Raw genomic sequence first — 20,997 nt, 5'->3', positions numbered from 1 at the left:
GGAGGAAAAAACTGAGAGAAACTTTTGGTAGAAAACCAACAGGATTACACTGTGTTTCTAGCAAAAGCAGCCCTGTAATAACACACACAAGTCAAAGAATATGAAGTTTTATCAAGTTACTTCTCAGAACCTGCAAAACCTTTCATAAGGAAAGGATCCATAAAGGATCACCCAGCCTTCTTTCTGCTGATTTGAAAGCTGAGGAAAAAATCCAAATAAATTGCCACTGCCCTAGTTATAAGGCAGGGGAGTGGTAGCCATGGTCCCTAACCCCTTTCTTTCTCCCTCCTTTCTTTCTTCTGTGTGTGTGTGTGTCTCTCTGTCTCTGTCTTTCTGTCTGTCTCTCTCTCTCTCTCTCTCTTTCTTCATGCCACAGGGAAAGGTTTGAAACGGAACGTAACAGCCCACGTTTTGCCAAATTGCGCAACTGGCATCATGGCCTATCAGCGCAAATCCTTAATGTTAAAAGTTAAAAGCCCACATTTAGCAGGCAAATACACGAGACAGAGAATTACAGTAAAAAAACAACTGCTGTCCTGATATAGAGCCTAAGAGTGTCACACACAGAGGGAAGAGTTACTGCTAGGGCCTCTCTCCGGGTGCCTGTCTTTTCTAGATTCCTCTTGTTAGCCTGTTGTCCATCCACTGTCACCAAAAGTAAAAACAACGTTACAACCTGGTTCATGTTCTTCGTTATGAAGTAGATTAGCTTTTGTCCTTTACTAGCTCAAATGTAACTTCAGTATACAGGTAATCATCACTATTGTACTCTCTTGAATTTCATTCTAGAAGAAAATGGGAGGGAAGTTATTGATAGTATTTCTGTAGGAGGAAGAGGAATGAGACTTTTAATGAGTTTTACTGCTGTAAAGATAATTAAGTAGGAGAAAGGAAGATGAAAAGGAAAACTGACTGAGCCTGGTCTAGACTTTGCTAAATGTACAACACGCTTAGTTTGCATAGTTGAATAATGCTGTTTGAAATAAGATATTAGCAATGTGAAGTTATTTCTTCAATATATTATACTGGTAGAAGTCATTTGCTGAACAGTTGCTGTAAGTTTTCTGTTGGAAACCTGAATTTGTCATTATATGAAAGCTAGAGATAGCTGTGGTTGCTCAGGATCTGTGAGGAAATAAAATTTTGCTAGAGGTGATTTAGGAGTAAGAAGAATATATAGTACTACTGGTGCACTAAAGTTTTTAAAAGCATCTTGTAAGTTTTAAGGAATATGTATGTTTTAAGGTATGTGTTGCCCATTCTGTATTGCTCTTGCTTTGACCCACTTTTTTTTTTCTGTATATAGAAGCATGCTTTATCGAAAATAAAAGGTTTTAAAACTAAAATAATTATGTGCTTGTTTTACACAGTACTTTATTCTGTTTTAAAACAATAACTGCTTCAACTGATTATTGAAAGGAGAACTTTTCTTTCCGCAATAGAAAACCTGGGCAAAAAGCTTTCCCCTATTACCTATAATTCTTACTGACCTTTAAGATGTCTGAATTAGAATAAACCTGACAACGCAGTTGAAAGAACAACAGAAATTTTAAAATACTGTATTAGGTGTAAATGAAAACAAAGCATAATTAATAAATGTTAGATGACAACCTACTGATAATATCATTCAGCATTTCCATTTGAATAATATGGGTTCTCTGGCAATAATTACTAATTTCTGTCCATGGCAAAGGCACTTGAGACATCGTTGGTGCTTCGAATGGGATCTTTTTGTTGCAACACTACAACAGTGCTTTGCTTTTAAGCTGTGTTAGTCAAGATGTGGCAACCTATACCAAAGGCCCCCAAATATTTCTCTTTTCTGTTTCAAGTACACTGAGAGCAGTGCCACTTCCCTTTCTAGTTTATGCTCTGCTCATTAACTGAAACAAAAAATGCAACTAAATTAAACTGTTTATGATTTCTGTGGAAAGCTCTCGACCTTATCTTTAGGAGTCCTTAGTAGTGCTTGAAGCAAAAGTTTCTGGTGAAAAAACACTGGTCTCTGCAACGGAAGGTTGACTCTGTTGCAGCCCTGCCTACAGCCCTCAATAATATTTTTTTTTCTTTTTCATTAACTTCTATAAACTGTGGATTAGGTACCTTTATCTTATAGCAGTAATTCTGATCAAAGAGATTAGCGCGTGAGATTGAAACTCTTACACTTTTTGTTGCTTCCAAACACCTGGAATTTGTATCAGCAGTTCATACAAGAACAAAGTTAATTCAAACTCCCATTGTTTTTTCTGTGTTATAGAAGGAAGGAAAAGCTACTGTTCATGGAGGATTTTGCATGAATCAGCCAAATGCCTGAGTGTTTAAAGAAAAAATAAAAACATAGGTATCATACTTTTTTTAAAAAATAGTAATTTTTGAGTATTATTCAAGAGTATAGAAGCACTAGTTCCTTTTTAAATGCATTGCACTTTTCTTAGATCAGTACCATAGCAATTCAGTAAGCATGCCATTTAATACACAACATTCATTTATATTTTCCTTATGGGAACGCAAACAGATTCTGACGATACCATCTTATTAGTGCCTGTGGAAAATCAGCATAACTGCATGAAATAAGAGCAACATTTTAATTTTTTCTGAATGTTGCTAAGATCAAACATTGGTTCAGAGTGGGTGACTTGTATTTACATATGGGAAATGTTGATAGAATTTAAAATATCACTAGACAATTTACTTTTTTTCATAAACATCAAATGAACCTAAGTAAAAAATCTTCTAGTTCTAATTTGCAAAAAAATTAAATGTTTTTCTGAATAAGTAATAATAGTGTTTTCACTTAAGTAGGAATTGTGTATCCCTAATGTTTTATGAACATAATACAGGTACGATTTGTTTCAAATAGTCCTAGTGCATGTACTAGTAATGGAAAAGAAAATGTATAGATTGTATCTCAATATTTACACTTAATGTTATTTTAAAAGGTATTTTTCAATGATCAGAAAAACATACTTTGATCAGATATGAAATTAATGCAGATGTAATTAAGGAGCCCCTTCTCCTTAGCTCTGCTTCAGTGGATTTAATGATAAAAATTTGGTGCATATAAACCATTTAATCAGATAGAGAAATAGTTATAATCCTTTTTCCTGAAGGATACAAAACAGAATCTAAACACTCTCCAAGCTTTCAGAATTTAAATTCTTTATGTAATTACAGGAAAAAAAGTAATAGAAAAAATCTTCAATAGTTGGTAACTTCTGCAACGATAAAGACCTTTTGTGAAGGTGCTGTCACTAACTCCCAAGGCAAGATAGTTTACTACAGCATATTTCTACTGCTTAGTCCAGTCCCTCTCAAGAAATCTCTCAAGTGATGGGCTTTGTTAATTAAACTGTCAGTCAAATTTTTCTATCCAGTTTCTTGTTTATATTTAGACTATTATTTCCTTAACTCTTGCTCCTCAAAAAATTTGCCTTTATGTTGCCATGGTGATCTTCAAGCCCAGAAAATGAATGTTGTAATTTTTTTTTTTTTAATATATATATATAACTATTAAGAGGCCTTGTTTTTTCCTCCTGAGTAGGAGGCAGACTTTTCAGCAAGGTGGAGAAATTGGGCTGGATTTGTCATTCTACTACATCTCATTTCTAGAGACTGTAACAGATTTAGGCCTGATAAGAAATCATTAACAGATGTAAGAAACCACTAACTTTGTTCTATCAAAAAGTCGAGTCTGGCCTGGTTACGCCCTAGTTTTACTGTCCAGGCTTGTCTCACTGTATATTGCTTCTGACTGACCAGCCCCATCTTGCTGTGTTTCTTGACCATTTGCAGAAGTCTGGTGTTTTGCCTAGGAAAATTAGTCTCAGTTAGTGACAGTGAGGCCTAAAATAGGTTCCTGAGTGAGGACTCAACGAGTGATGTAATTCTTTAAAACAGCACTGATGATAAGCAGGTGTATCTGTCCCACGCTGAATACATTTTGAACCGTGACTGTTCTGCTGAGCAGAGGACAATGGTTGGTGACAATACTGTCTTCTAAATAGCCTTTGTGCCAAAAATAGACTAAAATGCAGGATGTGGATAGTGATATTAACCCCCTGCCCTTCCCAATATTGCCAGTAAAGCATAGTGTTATAAGCATTTAATGAAGATACAGCAAAGCTGATGCCAGTAGGAAATCAAAACCAAAAGGCCTTCCAGGTAAATCTGCTTGTCTGGTTATGACACAGGGAAATGCTCATATTCTGCTGTGGTGTAAGACCGTTTGATCTAAACTAACCTGTTTTCTGAATACTGCTGCCTTGCCTTCTACTCAAGTGGTGTCCTCCTCACCTCCTACGGTGCTTAGTTTGCAGCAGGAATACTGACTGCATGCAGTGTGTGTTGATGGGACGTGGCTAGAGTGTGACTTTAGGAAAGCAGGCATGAGAACTTGACCTCTCTTCCTTTCATGCATGAAAAAATTACAGATGAAAAAATGTTCTGTGGCTCCTTCTCTTGCCTCCCTCTTTCCACGCATGCCTGCATGGGCAGGGGAGTAAGTTTTTGCTATGTAATAAATACAGAGGCCTCTTTCTCTTCATTGTGGTTTCTCTCTCATTCTGCACAACTGTATGGAGCATATCTTCAGTAGCAAGGAACAGCTATTTTAGGGACTACTTCATCAATTTTGAAAAGTCCAACTCTTGTGTATCACAGAGCTGTCTGAAGCCTCCTTCAGGGGCAGAAGAGGTGGCACCAATTTTTCACTTGTGCACTCAGGTTCCCATAGGGACTAAGTTAATTTTGTAGCTTCTTTAGCAGTGTCTACCATAGCTTTTAGTGACTGGGACTATCATTACACGTATCAGAAAACACGCGGATACTGGCACAAATCTTAGTTTGCAAAATCAAAAAGCTGGAATTTTGGTATGGTACATGGTAGTACCAGATAATGACTTGATTAAAGTCTAACTGATAAACAAACAAGCTTTCTGCAATATACACAAAAATGAATTCACTAAAAGTCGCTCTTGAGCATAATAACATTCTTTGTTCTACTGCTGCTTATCAAAGCCATCTGACACCACCAGGACAAGCTAAGGCACCTAGATTCCCTTCCTTTGTTTGCCAGAATTTCCCATGATTAGCACTTCTTACCTGCCCAGTTGCCAAAAACTCCCTACCTATACGCTAATCAGATTACCAAAATCCTTTTGAAAGATACACCTTCTTTTTCCATAACAGCCCATGAAATAAAGCAGACTTCTATGGGTAGCTTTCCTACTTATGGAACAGAAGTGCAATAAAGAATAATAAGCATATCAGTTTAATACATTCTGATCCCCACTTACCTTTTAGTACCTAAAGAGTGACAAAAAATGTAGGAATAGCAAAATAACTCGATTGTCTCTGGAATTCTGAGTGAAAACAGGAGGGAAAATTGATCAAATATTATGTCTGTCTTCCCCAAAATACTCCTGTATGTTCTGTGGGGAAAAATTAGTTTCGAGATCATAAATTCTTTGTTTTAAAGCCAGTTCTCAGTAGAACCAATAGATCAAAGATGGTGACCATAAGGCACGGTGTGTCCACTTGAATGTGCTCACTTAAAATTGAAGGAGTGAGGCCTCCAAATGAAATTAGCAAATACCATGAAGCTTTTCTCAAAACAGTTCATAGAGAAAGTAATGCAGAAGCTAAGAGAGCTTGTGGAAGCTCAAGATTCAATTTTGTGGGTGGGTGTGTGTGTACTGACCTATATTTAACATCTTGTCTTTACAATCTCAGTCTGCTGCATGTTCCTGTCTGGCACTTAACTTTTGCATGGGCAGAAACTAACATCCCTTTCATTCCTACTGTGCAACCCTTAAGATTCTCACACACATCCTTCCACCAGTGTAGATGGCTAACCAAGATACCAGTGCACAATGCTCCCTTTCTCCCTGACTGCTCCCTTGCATTGCCTTCAGTCCAAAAGGAAGAAGCAGTTCTGGCATGTAGCAGGCTTTCCAACAAGCATGTGTAACCCAGAGATAGTCAGTTGTGGTCTGTGGATCATCAGACTGGCTCACAGAGCTTTGTTTAGGGTGAGCTGGAGAACTGGCTGCTAGCACGGCACTGGCACTGCTTCCTTTTATTCTGCTTCTAAATTGCATTAATGTCAGCAAAATTACCCTAAATACTAATAACTTCCTAATAGTTCATTTCCACATAAGCATTTGTTGTAGTTGACCCAGAATGTTATATGATTACAAATGAGAGAGAGGGAAGGTAAGAAAACCCTTAAGAGAATTTATGAAATAAAATATAATCCACGTTCTGAAGGAATTACAACTGCTTTCATTCATACCGCTTACTTTTTTGGTTCAGAACTGAATAGAAAAGACACATTAGTGTATTTCAGATGCAGCTTCAAACTTAGGATAACACCGTGTAGAGAATGTATTAATTTTCTTATCATCAACGTACAGAAACTAAAAAGTAGCTCTAAAAAACTACCGGCTCTATTTGAGATCTGTGGGTTCTTGTTCTTTTCTCAGCTTCCCTGGAGAGAAGTGAAGTCACAATGAGAAAGAACACTTCCGTGAAAGGGGAGTCATTTCCTGGCGTACAATACCTAAACTTGTGCATTGGCTTTGTCTGTAATGGTCACAAATACAAACGGAAAGCCCCAAGCCTGTGTTCTGGTGCCTGGTGGCAGATATCTGCGCATTACCAGTGGGGCTATAAAAAGCTAGAGGGAACCAGTCAGATAAATCCAACTGCACGCTTAAGGCCAAGATAGGGAATAATTATCTGAAATATACCCCAGCTCAAATTGCTCTGCATACTCAGAATTTTGCAGTCTTTGTTCTTACTAAGGTGTTGTGTTTGCCAATCAGATAAATTGGAGTACATATACTTGCATGCCAAATATCACTATGTAAACCAAGAGTTATCTTAACTTTCACCAACACCAATGCTGCTGTGTTTCCAGCTGCATTTATTATTTGACTGTTAAATAGAACAGCATACCATTAGATGCCACTAAAATGCATCCATAGGAGGTGTTTGCTTTGATTTTAGTGAGCTGCTTTGATTGAGTTCCATACTACTTGTTGAGAATGAGCTGCTGGTTGTTTGTTCTTCCACTGAATATATGAGAATGCTTTTCCTATTCCGTGGCACTGTCTGCACAAACTAGGACACCTTCTGGGAGAAATGTATTTCCCTGTTTTGGAAAGCAGACATCCTAGTAGGATATATTGCAATCATTCTGGCGTGGGCTGCTCACATTCTTAACTACAGTGGCTGAAAAAGAGAGACTAGCTCTTCTACCACTTTTTTCTGATCCCAAGCTAAAGTTTCAACTAAACCAGCATGATAGTTGTCTTCTGTCCTCTCCAATTAACTCCCTATGATTTCTTTGTGTGTCTTATGGTGTCTTTGTTAAGATAACAAAAATATACCTTGAGGAAAAAATAGACAAACAATCTTTTTATATTCATCTGACCATCGAAAAATTCTCAGCTGCAACCACAGAAAGGTAGAAATAGCCTCACTGGATCAGAACAGCAGTTAATCTAGCTCAGTGTCCAGTTTCCAACCTTGTCAGTATCTCATGCCTTTGAGACATAAGTGTTTGAAAGGCAATTATGAAATAGCTTTCACACAACTTCACTCCCAGACACCCTAAAAGATTTTCTTTTAAAACTATTTTGTGACTTTGACCTCTTAAAAGGAAACTTCATTTGTAGGCAATTATGTTTATGTAAATATTAGTACATGTTAGGATGAAAGCTGTAAATCTAATAAGGACAAGTCCTGCAAATCCACAATATACTACTAGAAAAACAGAATTTTTAATTTCACTAGATATAGACCCTAATAATTTGTAAGTCTTAACTATTTTATTTCCTGAAAAAAAGGCCAGTATGTGTCTGTCAGGTTCTATAGAAGACTATTGGATGATCAATACAGGAAAATATTGATAAACTGAATAGTAATATTAATTTAAAAATCCGTAATCTCTTATTAAAGAGGGTGAGCTGATATTTTAAATACTTAGTTGGGGTTCAGGAGAACTTATTTCAGTTCTTTGCCCTGCTGTGGACCTTCTTTTTGACCATGAGCAACTCTATTGAGTTTTAGTTCCTCATTTGTAAAATGAGAAAAATAGTCTTGTTCCATTAGAATACAGAGAAAAAAATCAAATCTACTATTCATTTATTGGTTCAGTACAGAAAGACAAAGAAGAGGTGAAGGACCATGAGTTCTCTCAGGATGTTTAATGTTCCTTATGGCATCAGATCTTCATTGCAGATTAAATGATTCTGTCTCTACAACATTTTAACAGAACAGAGAGAGACTCTCAAGAGAGAACTCTCTAGAGAGAGAGTCTAAATCCATTATTCTCTAAGGAGAAGGTATATGGAAGGCGCACAAGCTTCACATCTCAGGTCGCCTGTTAAATGTACATGTTTGTTTGGGAATCTTTTACATTTGGTTTCCAAAAATAAAATAGAATGGGAAAGTATACCAGTGTCCAGTACATACAGTTCAGATTCGACCAACTCATTTACTGGAAACTCTCTGAAGCTTCCTCAGGCTCTTTTTAGGATCCAGTAGCACACATGAGCTTGGCTTGCAAATTAATTTTACTCAGACTATTATAATTCTTGCTAGTGTGTGGGAGGGAAACACTATTTCTATTATTTCATTCACTCTGTCTTTATGACCATATAATGTAGCTTATTTTTATGGGAAGAAAACATTTCATAATTTCCATTGTATAATATACTGTATAATTGGGAAGGTAGTATATTGCATAAATAAATCTTGTGTGAGATATATGTCCAATATTTAATAAAATCTGTGGGAGTTGCACTGTTGTCTCAGAACAGTCATTGACTAAGGTCCTTCTATCAAAAGCCATTTAAACTGAGAACTAAAGAGGCTGCAGACAAAAAAATCCATTAATATTAAATCTTCCCCAGTAGCACAAAACTACTATCCACTACTGTCAGTTATTTGAGCAGCCTGTGTAGCCACAGAGACAAACTGCTCATAATATTCTGATCCAAATTCTTCCATGTTGTGAAGGTATCAACTTCACTGAGCCTGCCCCAGGGATGTATTTAACTAAAAAGTAAAATTAGTTCTGCATTTAGTTAGCAAGATATATTTGACTGTAAGGGCTGACAGTCCAACAGTCTGTTCCTCACAATGCAAATATTGCCAATAAGAGATGCATCTGATCTTGAGCCTTTCTCACTGTCAGCCAAACAGGAATTACTCCTGTTGACTGGGAAGAGAAATGGTTCCTGGAAGCAAAATCATGAAGAAGTACTGTGTGCCTTTGAGCTCATCTTTCCCTTTACTCTTTGCCTTTTCCTTTGCTTTATTCTGTGGAAGTATGTTTACTATACTTCTCTCTCTTTAACCTTCACAACTCCCCTGCCATTGTCACTGAACATTTTCCTATACTTGCACATTCATGGAAAAAGCTTCCATGAAATCCTGACCTCAAAGTCAAGTGACGTTTTTCTGAATTTGTTAGCATAGCCATAGCTAGCGGAGCAAAAAAGTTTGGATCAGATTAATAGTAACAACAGAGGCCTAACACTGCTTCTGCCTGACCCCATCTGCCTGCCTTTTGGTCCTTCCTGTAACTCCTCATAGAATATTTGGTAACACGGGCAATAAACAATGCTTTATTCTTTTCAGGCTTGACTGTGTTTTTTAACATTCTCGCATGATTATGGCTCTTGGTATACTGACACTTCTGCCCCACAGGCACAGTTTCTAATCCATCCTCCTCTACCTTGTTTCATCCTGGCTTTCCTATACCTGACGTCCCAGTGAACTCACAGCTTGGTTACCATAAAGATAGTGTTTGGTTTCTCATTGCTTTAGAGTGGTGAACCAGTTGATCTTACTGGGGTATGTACTTTCAAGACAGGCCATAATAAGATTCTTAGTCATAAGCCACATCTGAGGGGCATTTCAGATCTACTTCTGGGTTTGAAAATCTGGCTTCAAATCATATATTTTAGGGGTTACATTTTAGTTAGAGGTTTTAAAAATTGGTAGAGAACACCTATGCCCAAACCTTTGCTGATGTGAGCTGGACTGTTTTTTTGTAACTTTATTGGAGCTAAACTAAGGAAAGAGTATGTGACTGTACATATCTACATACATGTTCATACATAAACACAGAGGCAAATTTATGAAATAGTACTAATAATGTGGAAAGTATTAAGAATAGCCTTCCAATGTAATGTAAGATAATGATTGGAGCCCAACAAATCCACATAAGTAAATACATGTATTCCTTTTTTTCAAAGGACATTTCAGAAAGAAGATTCAGTTGGGTAAACAGAGACATTTGCTTAGTGTTTTGTAATTTTAGCTCCCAGTTAAGAAAAATGTCCTCATTTGACATATTTCAACTTTAAATATGTTGAAATTCCAGCACGATTCCTTAAATAGGAAAGGACACAACCATCCACTAAATTGCTAAATATTGAGACTATCTCGATTACTTTACTGAATTGAATTTCAAACTCAGGAATCTAAGGCTAAAGGACTCTATTCTGTATGAAAATACCTATGTCTTAACTTCTTACAGATACACAATTGTTTGCACTTAAACTGATCAGTTATTTTTGTAAGCATGTATGTGTGTTTACAAAATAACAGCCTAATTCTCTATCACTGAAACTGAGGCTGACTCACCTCAATAAAGGAATGATTTCACTTGTTTCTAATCTGACTTCAATCAAGACAGCTAGAACTTACTTGAGTCAGACAGAAAATTTTTCAAGTGATGCCAGACATATATAATCCATCTTGTATGAGTCTTTGTTAACCATTTAACTGCTTATCACTTCAAAATACTGGATCCTTGAGGACTGCCCAAGTCTGATTATTTTTACTCCTCGGAGGTGGTATCAGATTATGTTCCACTGGAATATTCTTGACATTTTCTTTTAAGAGGGAACTTACTGAAGTCAAAACTATGCCTGAAATTATAGACATACATACAATGACTAATTTGTAACTGTTAATTTTCCTTCATTTTACTTTAATACTGAAACACAGTTGTTTGCAACTGAGAAGTATATAGTAAGCTTACATATTTGGTGGGTTTCACTTGGAGAGCTGAAGAGGTTTCTCACAACTATATTTATGAGCAACCACTCTAGGATGCTTTTTGCAACCAAACATTGCTCCTCAACCCATCTTCTTTCTCCCTATTTTGTTTTGGGGGGATTTTTGTTTGTTTGTTTGTTGTTTTTTTTGTTTCTTTGTTTTGGTTTGGGTTTTTTTGTTTGTTTTGGTTTGGTTTTTTTTTGCCACCACTGCTAGTTGCATTTACTTTATTCATACTGTATCCCCTCCTTTCACAGAGACAAGGAAAATGTTGCTGCAGCATCAGAAAACAGGTAATGTTTGCTGTGTGTTTGGCTTACCTCCTATTCACAGTTTACCTCCACTTTCCCCATATTGTTCTTACCTCAAAATCATGAAAATTCTACACTGAGCAGATGGTGAATGTAGAGGTTTCAGCTAAGTGGGTTTGTAGGCATTTTTTTTCTTATGTAGACTTCAAAAAGCTCTGTGAGATGAGGCAGGCAGGGATCATGTTTCTCAGAATTTATCAACCTGAAAAATAAGAAGCTTTTATCAAATGTTCTTGAAATGGAGTATTGTCAGTTTATGATGGAGTTTTAAGAATAATTTCCATTTTAAACTTAGCCTAGATTGCTCAAAATGTTTTCAAAATCTAAATAAGATTATCTTCTTGGTATTTTAGAACATTTATATATCAGATTCATGTGTATCTTGATTTATGAGGTTCAACACATAGTATCTCAGTAAGTTCTTTCATTTTAAAGTTTTCTCCCAAAGTATTTCAGCACATTTTGCAGTTACATATAGAAATGTATTGTTTTCTATTAGTTTATACACTAAAACACATAAGCACTGAAAAACAGGTACTTCCTGAGTGACCAGTTGTTTAATGGAGTAAACAAATGCCTCATATTAGTTTGTCATTAAAAGAATTCTGTCTCACTGCTTTCCTCTGTCTTGATTCCTGCATAAACCACTTTTTTTTGTTTTTTATAAGACTGCTCACATTTGAACAAAAGTTGCATAGAGTTAAAATCTAAGTGCAAACATTATCATTACTAATGACATAAGCAATGGCAACTGGCACTTGGAACAGTAAAGAAAATTTATTTTTATTTTTAAATTAATTATGTCAAAAGAATGAATAAACCCCTAGATTCCTGTATAACAACAGTATGTAAATCAAATTGAAAAAGCAAGCAACAAGTTAGCATTTCACTAGCAGTTTCATTTGTGTAAAATCATCTGCAGGACTAAGCAGCTGCTCCACTGATTTTTTATTTATTTAGTAATTATTTTATTTTACCAGGAACAATTTCTGATGTATGACTGGTGTTAGTGTCATACTACATTGCCTTAGTCTTGCATGGTTTGTCATACCATAGCTTTTCTCCACCTCCATTATCATCACAGCTCTGCTGTATGTCTTATTTTGATATTTCTAGCAATACAGCTTCCAGACTTAACACAAGGTACCTTTTTTAATTCTTAAAGCCTTTCCTGGTCTTAAGTGGTAATAAACTAATAAACTATCAAGATTTGTCATGACTTCATCTGCAATATCATGGTGATCTCATGTGGTATAAAGAATTTGGGGATACAAAAAGAGGACACTGTATGTGTATGTTTATGATATAAATCTTCCAGGAAAAAGAAAAGACAGAAAAAGAAAGCCTTCATTATTAAGCCTAGACTTAACTTGACTTTTCAGTTATGAGGTTCAGCACTTCTGTGTCTTAGTTTTTGTTTGGGTTTTTTTATTTGTTTGTTTGTTTTCTGAAGGCTGTACTCCATAGAAATAATAACTGCTGTCTTAAAGGGCCAGGTATTAGCATTCAAAAATGCTGCTTTATTTGATATGGTAGACAATAAGCACATGTATCTCTGAAAATTAAAAAGTGGAACAAACCTTTTTCTATTAAACCACCACCTTCTTCTGTGGCTGGAACTCTGTCTCTCCCTCAAATACCTGCTATTGCCTAGGAAATTGGTGATGTGATAATAAATACCTCATTTACAAATCCCCTTATAATCTTTGTTACCCAGGCCTACAGCTACTACGCATGTGCCACAGTATGTGACCTCAAGTATTTGGCATCCTCCTAAATCATGCACCACAGATGCCAACACTGACAATGCTAAGCCAGTGGCCTCCAAGGGGTCTGTGAGGCTTGGAGCGGGTCCAAGTCAGAGGGAGGCCAGTTTCACCAGTACTGGCCAGAAAGTCCCTCTTACTTCATCCAGTAATCAAAGGTACACTGTGACATGTAACTCTATAACTGACCTGGCTTGGAGCTTTGGAATGGTTTGGTAATAACAACCTCTAACTCCTTCAGACAGAAATGCCCGTTGCCTAAAAGGCAGTTGTCTAAGTTCTACAAATTCCAGCAACTTCCAGTTCACGTGGGTTTTACATTTTAAGTGGAAATCTTAAGGATCGCACCTACAATATAGAGACAAACAGTCATTAAGCACCTCCTGCAGAGAAACAGCACTGTTATTCACTGTATTTCTACAAACACTCCCATATTCAAATGCAAAACTCTTCCACATTATGTCTTTCTCTGAACACTTTCAGTGCTTTTTTCTACAAATGCTACAATAAGAGATCATTTTTGCCTATTAATTTTTATTTTTGTTCCCTATATTTTCAATTCTTTATAAGAGATCTTATGGAGGATTTGAAACAAAAATAACATCATGCATTACATAGAGGAGACCAAGTACTGCTTTAATAATCCACTCGATTGTTATTTGGACAGGAAGTCTCGGAACTTAGGACTCTACTGAGAGAAAGATGTGCAATCTGCACTTTTTTTTTCAATGTTAGAGTGCATTTGTTGCTGTGTTTCTCATTATGGTTGTTAACCATTATTACCTTCTTAACCTCTACTGATCTGTGTTCCTTTTCATGACTGAAAATCAGCTGAGAAGAGATATGCGTATTTGTTTTCATCCACATAACTTACTCACATTGTGTATTTTATGTTTATTTGTTACCAGAAATATGGAGATGTTTGAGAACATCCATTTCCTTTGATTTTCCTTAAAATACAAAATACTGTAAAGATTAAAAGTGTACAGAATGGCAGTATTAAAAAAAAAAAAAAAACAAACCAAAAACACCACCAAACCAAAAAACTCTGTAACGTATGTAATAATGAAGCTGTTATAGTAGATGATCTATTTTATGAAGCAGGATTCACATTTATCAGTTCTTAAAATTCTTCTGCACCTGAAGAACTAACATAAAATAGTATCATTTTGAAAATCTAAAAAGGAGGCAGTCTTGAGAAAAAAGAAGTTATTTTATTTCAATATCTAAATAAAATGATTTAAAATTTATAGTGGTTAAACTAAAAATGTTAGTTACCAACTGCATATAATTTATGTAACCAGATCACCCTGATTTGGGGGTTAGATCTACTTCATTTTATATTTATTCCAATTCCTTTTTCTGTTAGTAATATATTCTACCCTGCAGGAAGGTGATCAAGCCCCTAACATTTTAATCACCTAAAAAGAATTATTACAAACAGCATGCAAGATAAAATGTGTTTGTATTTCTTTTAAATTTTATAAGGTATTCCAGTATGTTTGCATTTATTTTATTTATATGTTTGTCCAGTTCAAATCTGTCTCCACACAGGTCCATGTCCACACATATTCTTTATTTATTTTTTTTTTCCTTTCTTTTAAATATATATCACTGAGTATGTGTTTTGGTTAACATTTCGGAGATCGTTACAACAATTAAGTAACTTCACTGTTTTCTTCTATTCAAGGTATGAAGTCTTGATTCTTTTGAAATCTGTATAAATCCCTTTCATGCCAGTGAAAATAGAAAGACAAAATAGGTGAAATCCTAGTTCGTATTTGGTTTTACAATATATATTAAGTTCCATTTTTATGTGCAATATAGTTTCAGTCCCTTACTATTTGCCAAATCAAAGATATGCAAGTACTAGATTTTGACTCAACACTTTTTAATGTGACAATTCCACTACCCACTGTTGCACAGGGTGAAAAAAATCCTGCAACTATTAAAACCTGGTAACAGATTATCCTGTGATCCACAGCTGTCATATAATATATAGCTACTCTGCTACCTAGTCTGTGTAATTGATGCTGTATTAACTAAGTGGAAGAATTTACTCCGTAATGCAAATGCATCAAGATGGAAAAATTATCTAAATTTCAAATGCATATTGTGATGGACAAGCTTTTGCAAAACTTTTGTCGTAATGGTTTGAAAACCAGAGTTGCGGTCAGGATGAGTATTTTCAGGAGCTCGCTTGTTCTGTATAGAATTGCAGATAAAACTCCTGAGGGAGAAAATACTGATGTTCTGCTGTTGTCATGGGTTGCAATCAGCTTTGAAAGTGGTGGGCATAACAACCACACTTCCATTTCAGCTAATCAAACAGTAAAATATTCGGCTGAAATAAAACATCATCATTTGGACTACTACACCATACAAGAAGGTGGAGAAGAGGAGGAGGACAGGAGGAATGGGACAGTCCCTTGAAGAGCAAGGGGTGTCACGTATTTGGAAGTGCCAAGCACTTATTTGAGGTCCTGAGGAATATAACTTGTTGAATCGATGCTTCTGAGAGAAGCAAAAGAAACCATCAGATAGAATGGCCGAAAGACAGAAAATATTTGCACAATGGCAAGTTTGCATAGTAAAAAAAGCTGTGAGAAAGAATGTTTGAGTGCTAAGGTTTTTCTGAAAAACAGTCATGGTACTGTAAGCTTTTTTTTGTTATTTGATATTTACTCCAGAAAGGTACTTGCTCCAGAAATAATATTTTGAGCATTCTTTGCATGCTGCACGAGAGAATCACCAAATTCCATTACCTTGATAGGAGTCAATTGTAAGAACCTAGAGATGTGGCAATATACTTACGAGTTAGGTCAAAGAAGTAAAAGGATATGCATTATGTTCTTATATGCCTCCTATGCCATGTACAGTAATGCTCTGATTAAAACAACAACAAAAAAAAGTATTAGGTTAACTACTGAAGAAAATTAATCTACAGCACATAATATGGCATCAAGAAAAATGTCCCTTATGCCTGGGGAAAATATGCTTATATTACCACTGAAGTTTGTGCCCCAAAATAGTATAATAATCTGAAAAATCAAATTGTAATTAGTTATTTTTCAGTGACTTATTTGTTCTGTGGATAATAATTAATAAAATCCACAGTAAAGTCTGCCTAAAAACAAAATAAAGCTTTTGTCTTTTCTTGTTTCTCCTTTCCTCCCCCAACACCTTTTAATTTTAAATAACCTAGTGATTTTTTTTTAGGTTTATCGACAAGTGAATAATGAATGTACATATTATTATTCTTTTGTAACAGTCAGCAAAGAACTTGAATCTTGTGAGTCCACTTAAGGATTCTTCTTACTATTTTTTTTTCATTTGATGTAAGAGCTAGTGGAAGACGATAAACTGAACCTCCCAAAAGATTGGTTCATTTCTTAGCAGTGGATGGCTTTGACTAAACTATCTTGCACAGCTAATAGAGAACTTTGCCCCATTTGTCTATCTGTAAGAGACAAGTAATACTTTCCAAATCTGAGTGAGACTGCAAGGCTGAAATATGTTAATGAGCACTGGGTGCTCTGGTAGCAGGTGGTGAAAGACACTAGTAGTTCAGTAGGTCACTAAAATGCCCACAGGATATGAGACTAATTTTTATTATTATTGTTCATTTCAAATAATCTATTTTGCAATCCAACAAAGTGAAAATTAATTAAACATTAATATTTCTCTCCTCCATGTTTTCTGTGCCACAGTAGTACAAGAGGGCCGCTGGGATAACAACTCATGCTTATCACCCAAGTGGCTGTAAAACTTGTACAGTAAAATTTTATGCTATATTTTTCCCTTGTGTTTTGCATTCTGTTCTATGTGTAAAAAAGCATCTTATTGTTTGATGGGTTAGCCAGTGTAATGTAAGGTAAATTTGAGTCAGAGACGAATGGACTCCTTTTAAACGTCTTTCCACTACCTATATTGTACAAAACTGATTAAACCCAACACAAAACTCTGCTGACTGGATGTCTAGACTACCAGAACTTGCAGGAAACCTGCTGACACAGGGCTATGACAATATCCTTTAAATTGCTTTTCTTCAGCTAATTAAAAAGTTTACTATTAACATAAACTTCTGCTTCAGGAGTAACTATTGGGTGAAATTTATGTGAGCTCTAAGAGTTTGTGACAGGCTCTTTGCAACCAGTTAAGTACTGCACGCTGTGTTTCCTACCACTGGCTTCAGTGGGAGCAGGACTTAAGTGCTGCAAAACCCTGGGATAAATTTCAGTCATGCAGGACCAAAACTGCATTACAGTCTTAATGCACATCCAAAAAGGCCTAACAAATGTCTTTTTTTCTTCGCATAATTGTGCTTTTCCCTCAGTAACACAGCCTACTACTATGTTTGCAGCTTCAGGTTCAAACATAGTAGGTTTTATGCTCTACATTTAAATATGTACCTTCATAAGATGCTTCTTGTTTTATTTAATTTAACTCTAATTAGTACCCCTGTCGAGCATGCTCCGGTGTCTACCAGCTCTGCCTCTGCTCCTGCACCACATGCTTCAGCACATCAGCCTGCTACTGCTGCTCAAAATACAGCCAGTCTGATGACACCACCAGCAACCACCTCAGTAGTGCAAGAGTCTTTCTCATCCTCCTTCCAAAGGTAATGCTTCATTGCTTTGTCCTTTCACAAATACACCCCTGTGTGGCTCTGGAAATGCTGCATACACATTCTTAACTTAAGAATGGAGTATGTAAAAGCTGTAACCTATTTTATATACTTTTATATATTTCGGTGGGTTTTCTTATTTTGAAGTACGTTGTTCGTGTTTGCAAAGAATGTGCAGAATAAAACCGCCCTAAATAATGTAGCTTTCAGTCTACATTATAGCTTACATTTTCAGAAAGCAAATCTAGGGTTAAAACTAGAAATGTTTTTTCACCACTTGTAATAAAACCAAAACAACTCCTCCTAATAGTTACAGTGGTTGAATGAAGGTTCTTTTAATAGTGTTTCTGCAGTATGACATGAATGGGAAGATTAGAAAATGTCATTTACTCACATGATTGAGTTTACCATATCATAGCAGGTACCAGTAGAACATGGTGGACAATGAGCAATATTTCAGTAAAACCACACATTTGATGACTGACTTGCTCTGTACAGTATTAAGTCAATTAATTTCAATTAGATACATCTACTCTCTTTTCTGTAATGAGTTTTAGCTATAGAGCTAAAGTGAGTTTCAAGGAGGTATGCATTCATAACACTTGTAGTACAATAGGAGTTACAGTTGTATATTAAAAGCTGTCAGACAGCTGTGAAGAAACACATGGGATTTATACTGCTGTCACAGTAATCTTGGAAGATAGTAAGAGTGAATTCTTTTAGTGTATGTCATTCTTTTATCTTTGGTTTTTGCTACATGAATATTCCTAAAAGATGTATATTTCAGCATGCTTTAAAAATCCAAGGAAAAACACACTTCCGGTAACATAAACTACTTTAAATAATTGAGATATAAGGTGTAGTCTGTCATATCTTAGTTTTACGTACATGGAATTGGAAATGTTCTCTTAGCTCTGCTTCTTGTTTCGTTTTTACTACTTGACTTCAATTACTTATGTATACCAACTGCTTAGTTTCTCACTTTAGTCAGTTTTTACCTAACCGTGACCTATCGGACTCCAGTGGTTTTATTCCAGTGCAAGAAAATCAATCATTCAGCCAGCAAAGGAGATTTGAATAAGGTATTATTCTGTTATTCAGAACTGTGCTGTAAGGCACATTCATATGAAGTAATTATATGGTTTAAATAATTTTTATCCCTCTGTTTAAATTGTAACATGAAGAAAATGGATTATCTAATGTATGCTTCAAAAATAAATGCCCCTACTAAACCAATCATGTCAATGACATGTGTGTAGGAGAATCTTTTGTCTGGTACTGCTTGCATATTAAAACATTTAGCTTGAACTTAGACTCAAACATCTTCAGATCTTGCAGATGAAAACATGTATGTATCATTGATAATGTCCTGTCCTGAAATACTGTCTTTCTTAGTTATCAATAGACTCTAGTGTTAAGTTTTTTATATAATGTGTGCATTTTGTCTTGTGTTCTGTAGGATTGTGCTTGGTTGTGCTATTCTGTAAATCTGCAGATGTATGCTACAGAACACGTGTTCCTGGTAACTATGCAGCAGGCCTCCTGTATCTGAACTCCGACAAAGCTTGATTCTGATCACTGTTTTTGTCCTTGTTAAATTATTTTGTACATGCTTTCATGCTTTTACTGTGTCTTCTGCAGAGTGCTTGCAGCCCCCAGCTCTCTTTCACAGACTAAGCCTTTCCATGGGTCCAAGAACATGTCATTAGCAGCTTCCACTATTTCATCTGCTATCTCGTCTCAGTCTAGGTATATCTGTAAAGCTCTCTTCTTTTTCTTTTAACTTCATTTGTTTTTATTCTATGTTACTCTCTCCAATTTAAGGTTTTCAGCTTCTTAAGAGATCAGCTTCGCAGCGACTGTTGGAAAGCATGATGTGTTTAAAAAAAATAGCCTTCTTGCTTATCTTTCACGTTAAAACTGAGCTTGGATTTTACAAGCTTTAGTTAGGATATGTGACCAAAAGATCCTTTTGGAACAAAGGCATTTTGGTTGGTTTGTGCTGGTTTTACCATTTTACCCTTTCCTGCCCCTTAGAAAGGGAGCGGCTTGTCTGGGGAGGCCATGCAGCTCCATTCTTGAAGGTTTTCATGACACCACTAGATAAAACATTGAGCAACCTGGTCTAACCTCAGAGCTGGCCTTGCTTTGGGTAGGAGGTTAGATGAGAGACCTCCTGAGATGTCTTCCAACCTGAAAGGTTCTATGAATCTATTAAAAACAACTGTCCATTTCTGAAAGCAATGCTTTAATCAGACTACTGAAACCTATGGCTTGTACCTGGCAATTATTTAAGTCAAAGATCTAAGATCACAGGTATCATGCTGACATACGCATCAAGCTGTTATCAGCAGGCAAATATTATTGTCTTAGCTAATACCTCCCTTGGAAGTTCAGTAATTCAGCAAGCCTTGGGACATAAAGGCAAATCAGAAACTTGTAGGACCTATGAAAAATTGGTTCCCTCATAATCAGATACGAGAAGCAGGCTCAGTTTGTTTGGTTTTGGAGGGCTGTATTGCAGCTGAAACAGGTTCTTTATCTTTGTGCACTACTTCCACGTCTGCTTTAAAAACTGTCATGTGTTATAGCTAGTGTATTCAAACATGAGGGACTAAAACTGGCTTCTAGATTAATATATAATTAAAATTTTTAAGCATCTGATAGTTTTAATTTAGAAATGCAATGCATTAACATGCCAAAATATAGACTTAAGAATCCGGTTTCAGCTTGACATATACCAGTGGAGCATAGCAGCATTTTGTATAATTTTAGTTCAAAATAAAATATGGATGACCTTAGTTACAGTACTATCCTGTCCTGTAAAACATGCCCAGGTAGAATGAGGCTGAGATTTTACCACCATTGTTCCTGTGTTTGTTGAGGTTTTTTTCCTTCTAGATACCTTAAAATGGTCCACCGAGAAAATGCAGGAGGATTTCTTGATCAATGTCCTCAATTATTTAAATCTGATTTTAAACTTTGGTAGATGCAGTTCTACAGTGATTTTTCTTTTGTGAGCAAGGCCATATGCTAACACCTAACATGAGTAAAATCTTTATAATCTTCCTAAAGAGGAATATTTGAAGTCATTAATCCTTAACTGATTGTGTTACTCTTACTTTTAAATCTGCAATGTTATCTTACTTTTTCACTTATGATCTTACTTACAAAGAAGAAGCATAGCTGGAGTGTTTTAAATAAGCTACTAAGCTCT

At 36.0% G+C, this 20,997-nt stretch overlaps 1 protein-coding gene and 1 long non-coding RNA gene across 17 annotated transcripts in view; one reads left to right on the top strand and one right to left on the bottom strand.

The window, feature by feature from the left end:
* LOC116961882 overlaps positions 1-20,997 on the bottom strand; it is a 75,082-nt gene that overhangs the window by 21,275 nt on the left and 32,810 nt on the right. For 5 of the 6 annotated variants that reach the window (XR_004407196.2, XR_004407192.2, XR_004407191.2 and 2 more), the window contains 3 exons: positions 15,968-16,039; positions 13,343-13,501; positions 11,441-11,589 (listed from right to left, as the gene is read on the bottom strand). This is a non-coding gene — a long non-coding RNA (uncharacterized LOC116961882). The remainder of the gene's footprint in view (positions 1-11,440; positions 11,590-13,342; positions 13,502-15,967; positions 16,040-20,997) is intronic. The other variant, XR_004407194.2, reaches the window with a different exon arrangement.
* LDB3 (LIM domain binding 3) overlaps positions 1-20,997 on the top strand; it is a 127,418-nt gene that overhangs the window by 83,297 nt on the left and 23,124 nt on the right. For 4 of the 11 annotated variants that reach the window (XM_042794838.1, XM_032994103.2, XM_042795280.1 and 1 more), the window contains 3 exons: positions 11,334-11,369; positions 17,610-17,774; positions 19,422-19,529. The exons of 1 other annotated variant lie outside the window; for it this stretch is intronic. In XM_042794838.1, the coding sequence (XP_042650772.1) occupies positions 11,334-11,369; positions 17,610-17,774; positions 19,422-19,529 (309 nt within the window). The remainder of the gene's footprint in view (positions 1-11,333; positions 11,370-17,609; positions 17,775-19,421; positions 19,530-20,997) is intronic. 6 more of the 11 variants (XM_032994105.2, XM_032994104.2, XM_032994109.2 and 3 more) reach the window with 4 other exon arrangements.

This window comes from Tyto alba, unplaced genomic scaffold (genome assembly GCF_018691265.1).
Source record: "Tyto alba isolate M040663 unplaced genomic scaffold, T.alba_DEE_v4.0 Super-Scaffold_1, whole genome shotgun sequence".
NCBI lineage: Eukaryota > Metazoa > Chordata > Aves > Strigiformes > Tytonidae > Tyto > Tyto alba.
This window is presented reverse-complemented; position numbering and strand designations above follow the sequence as displayed.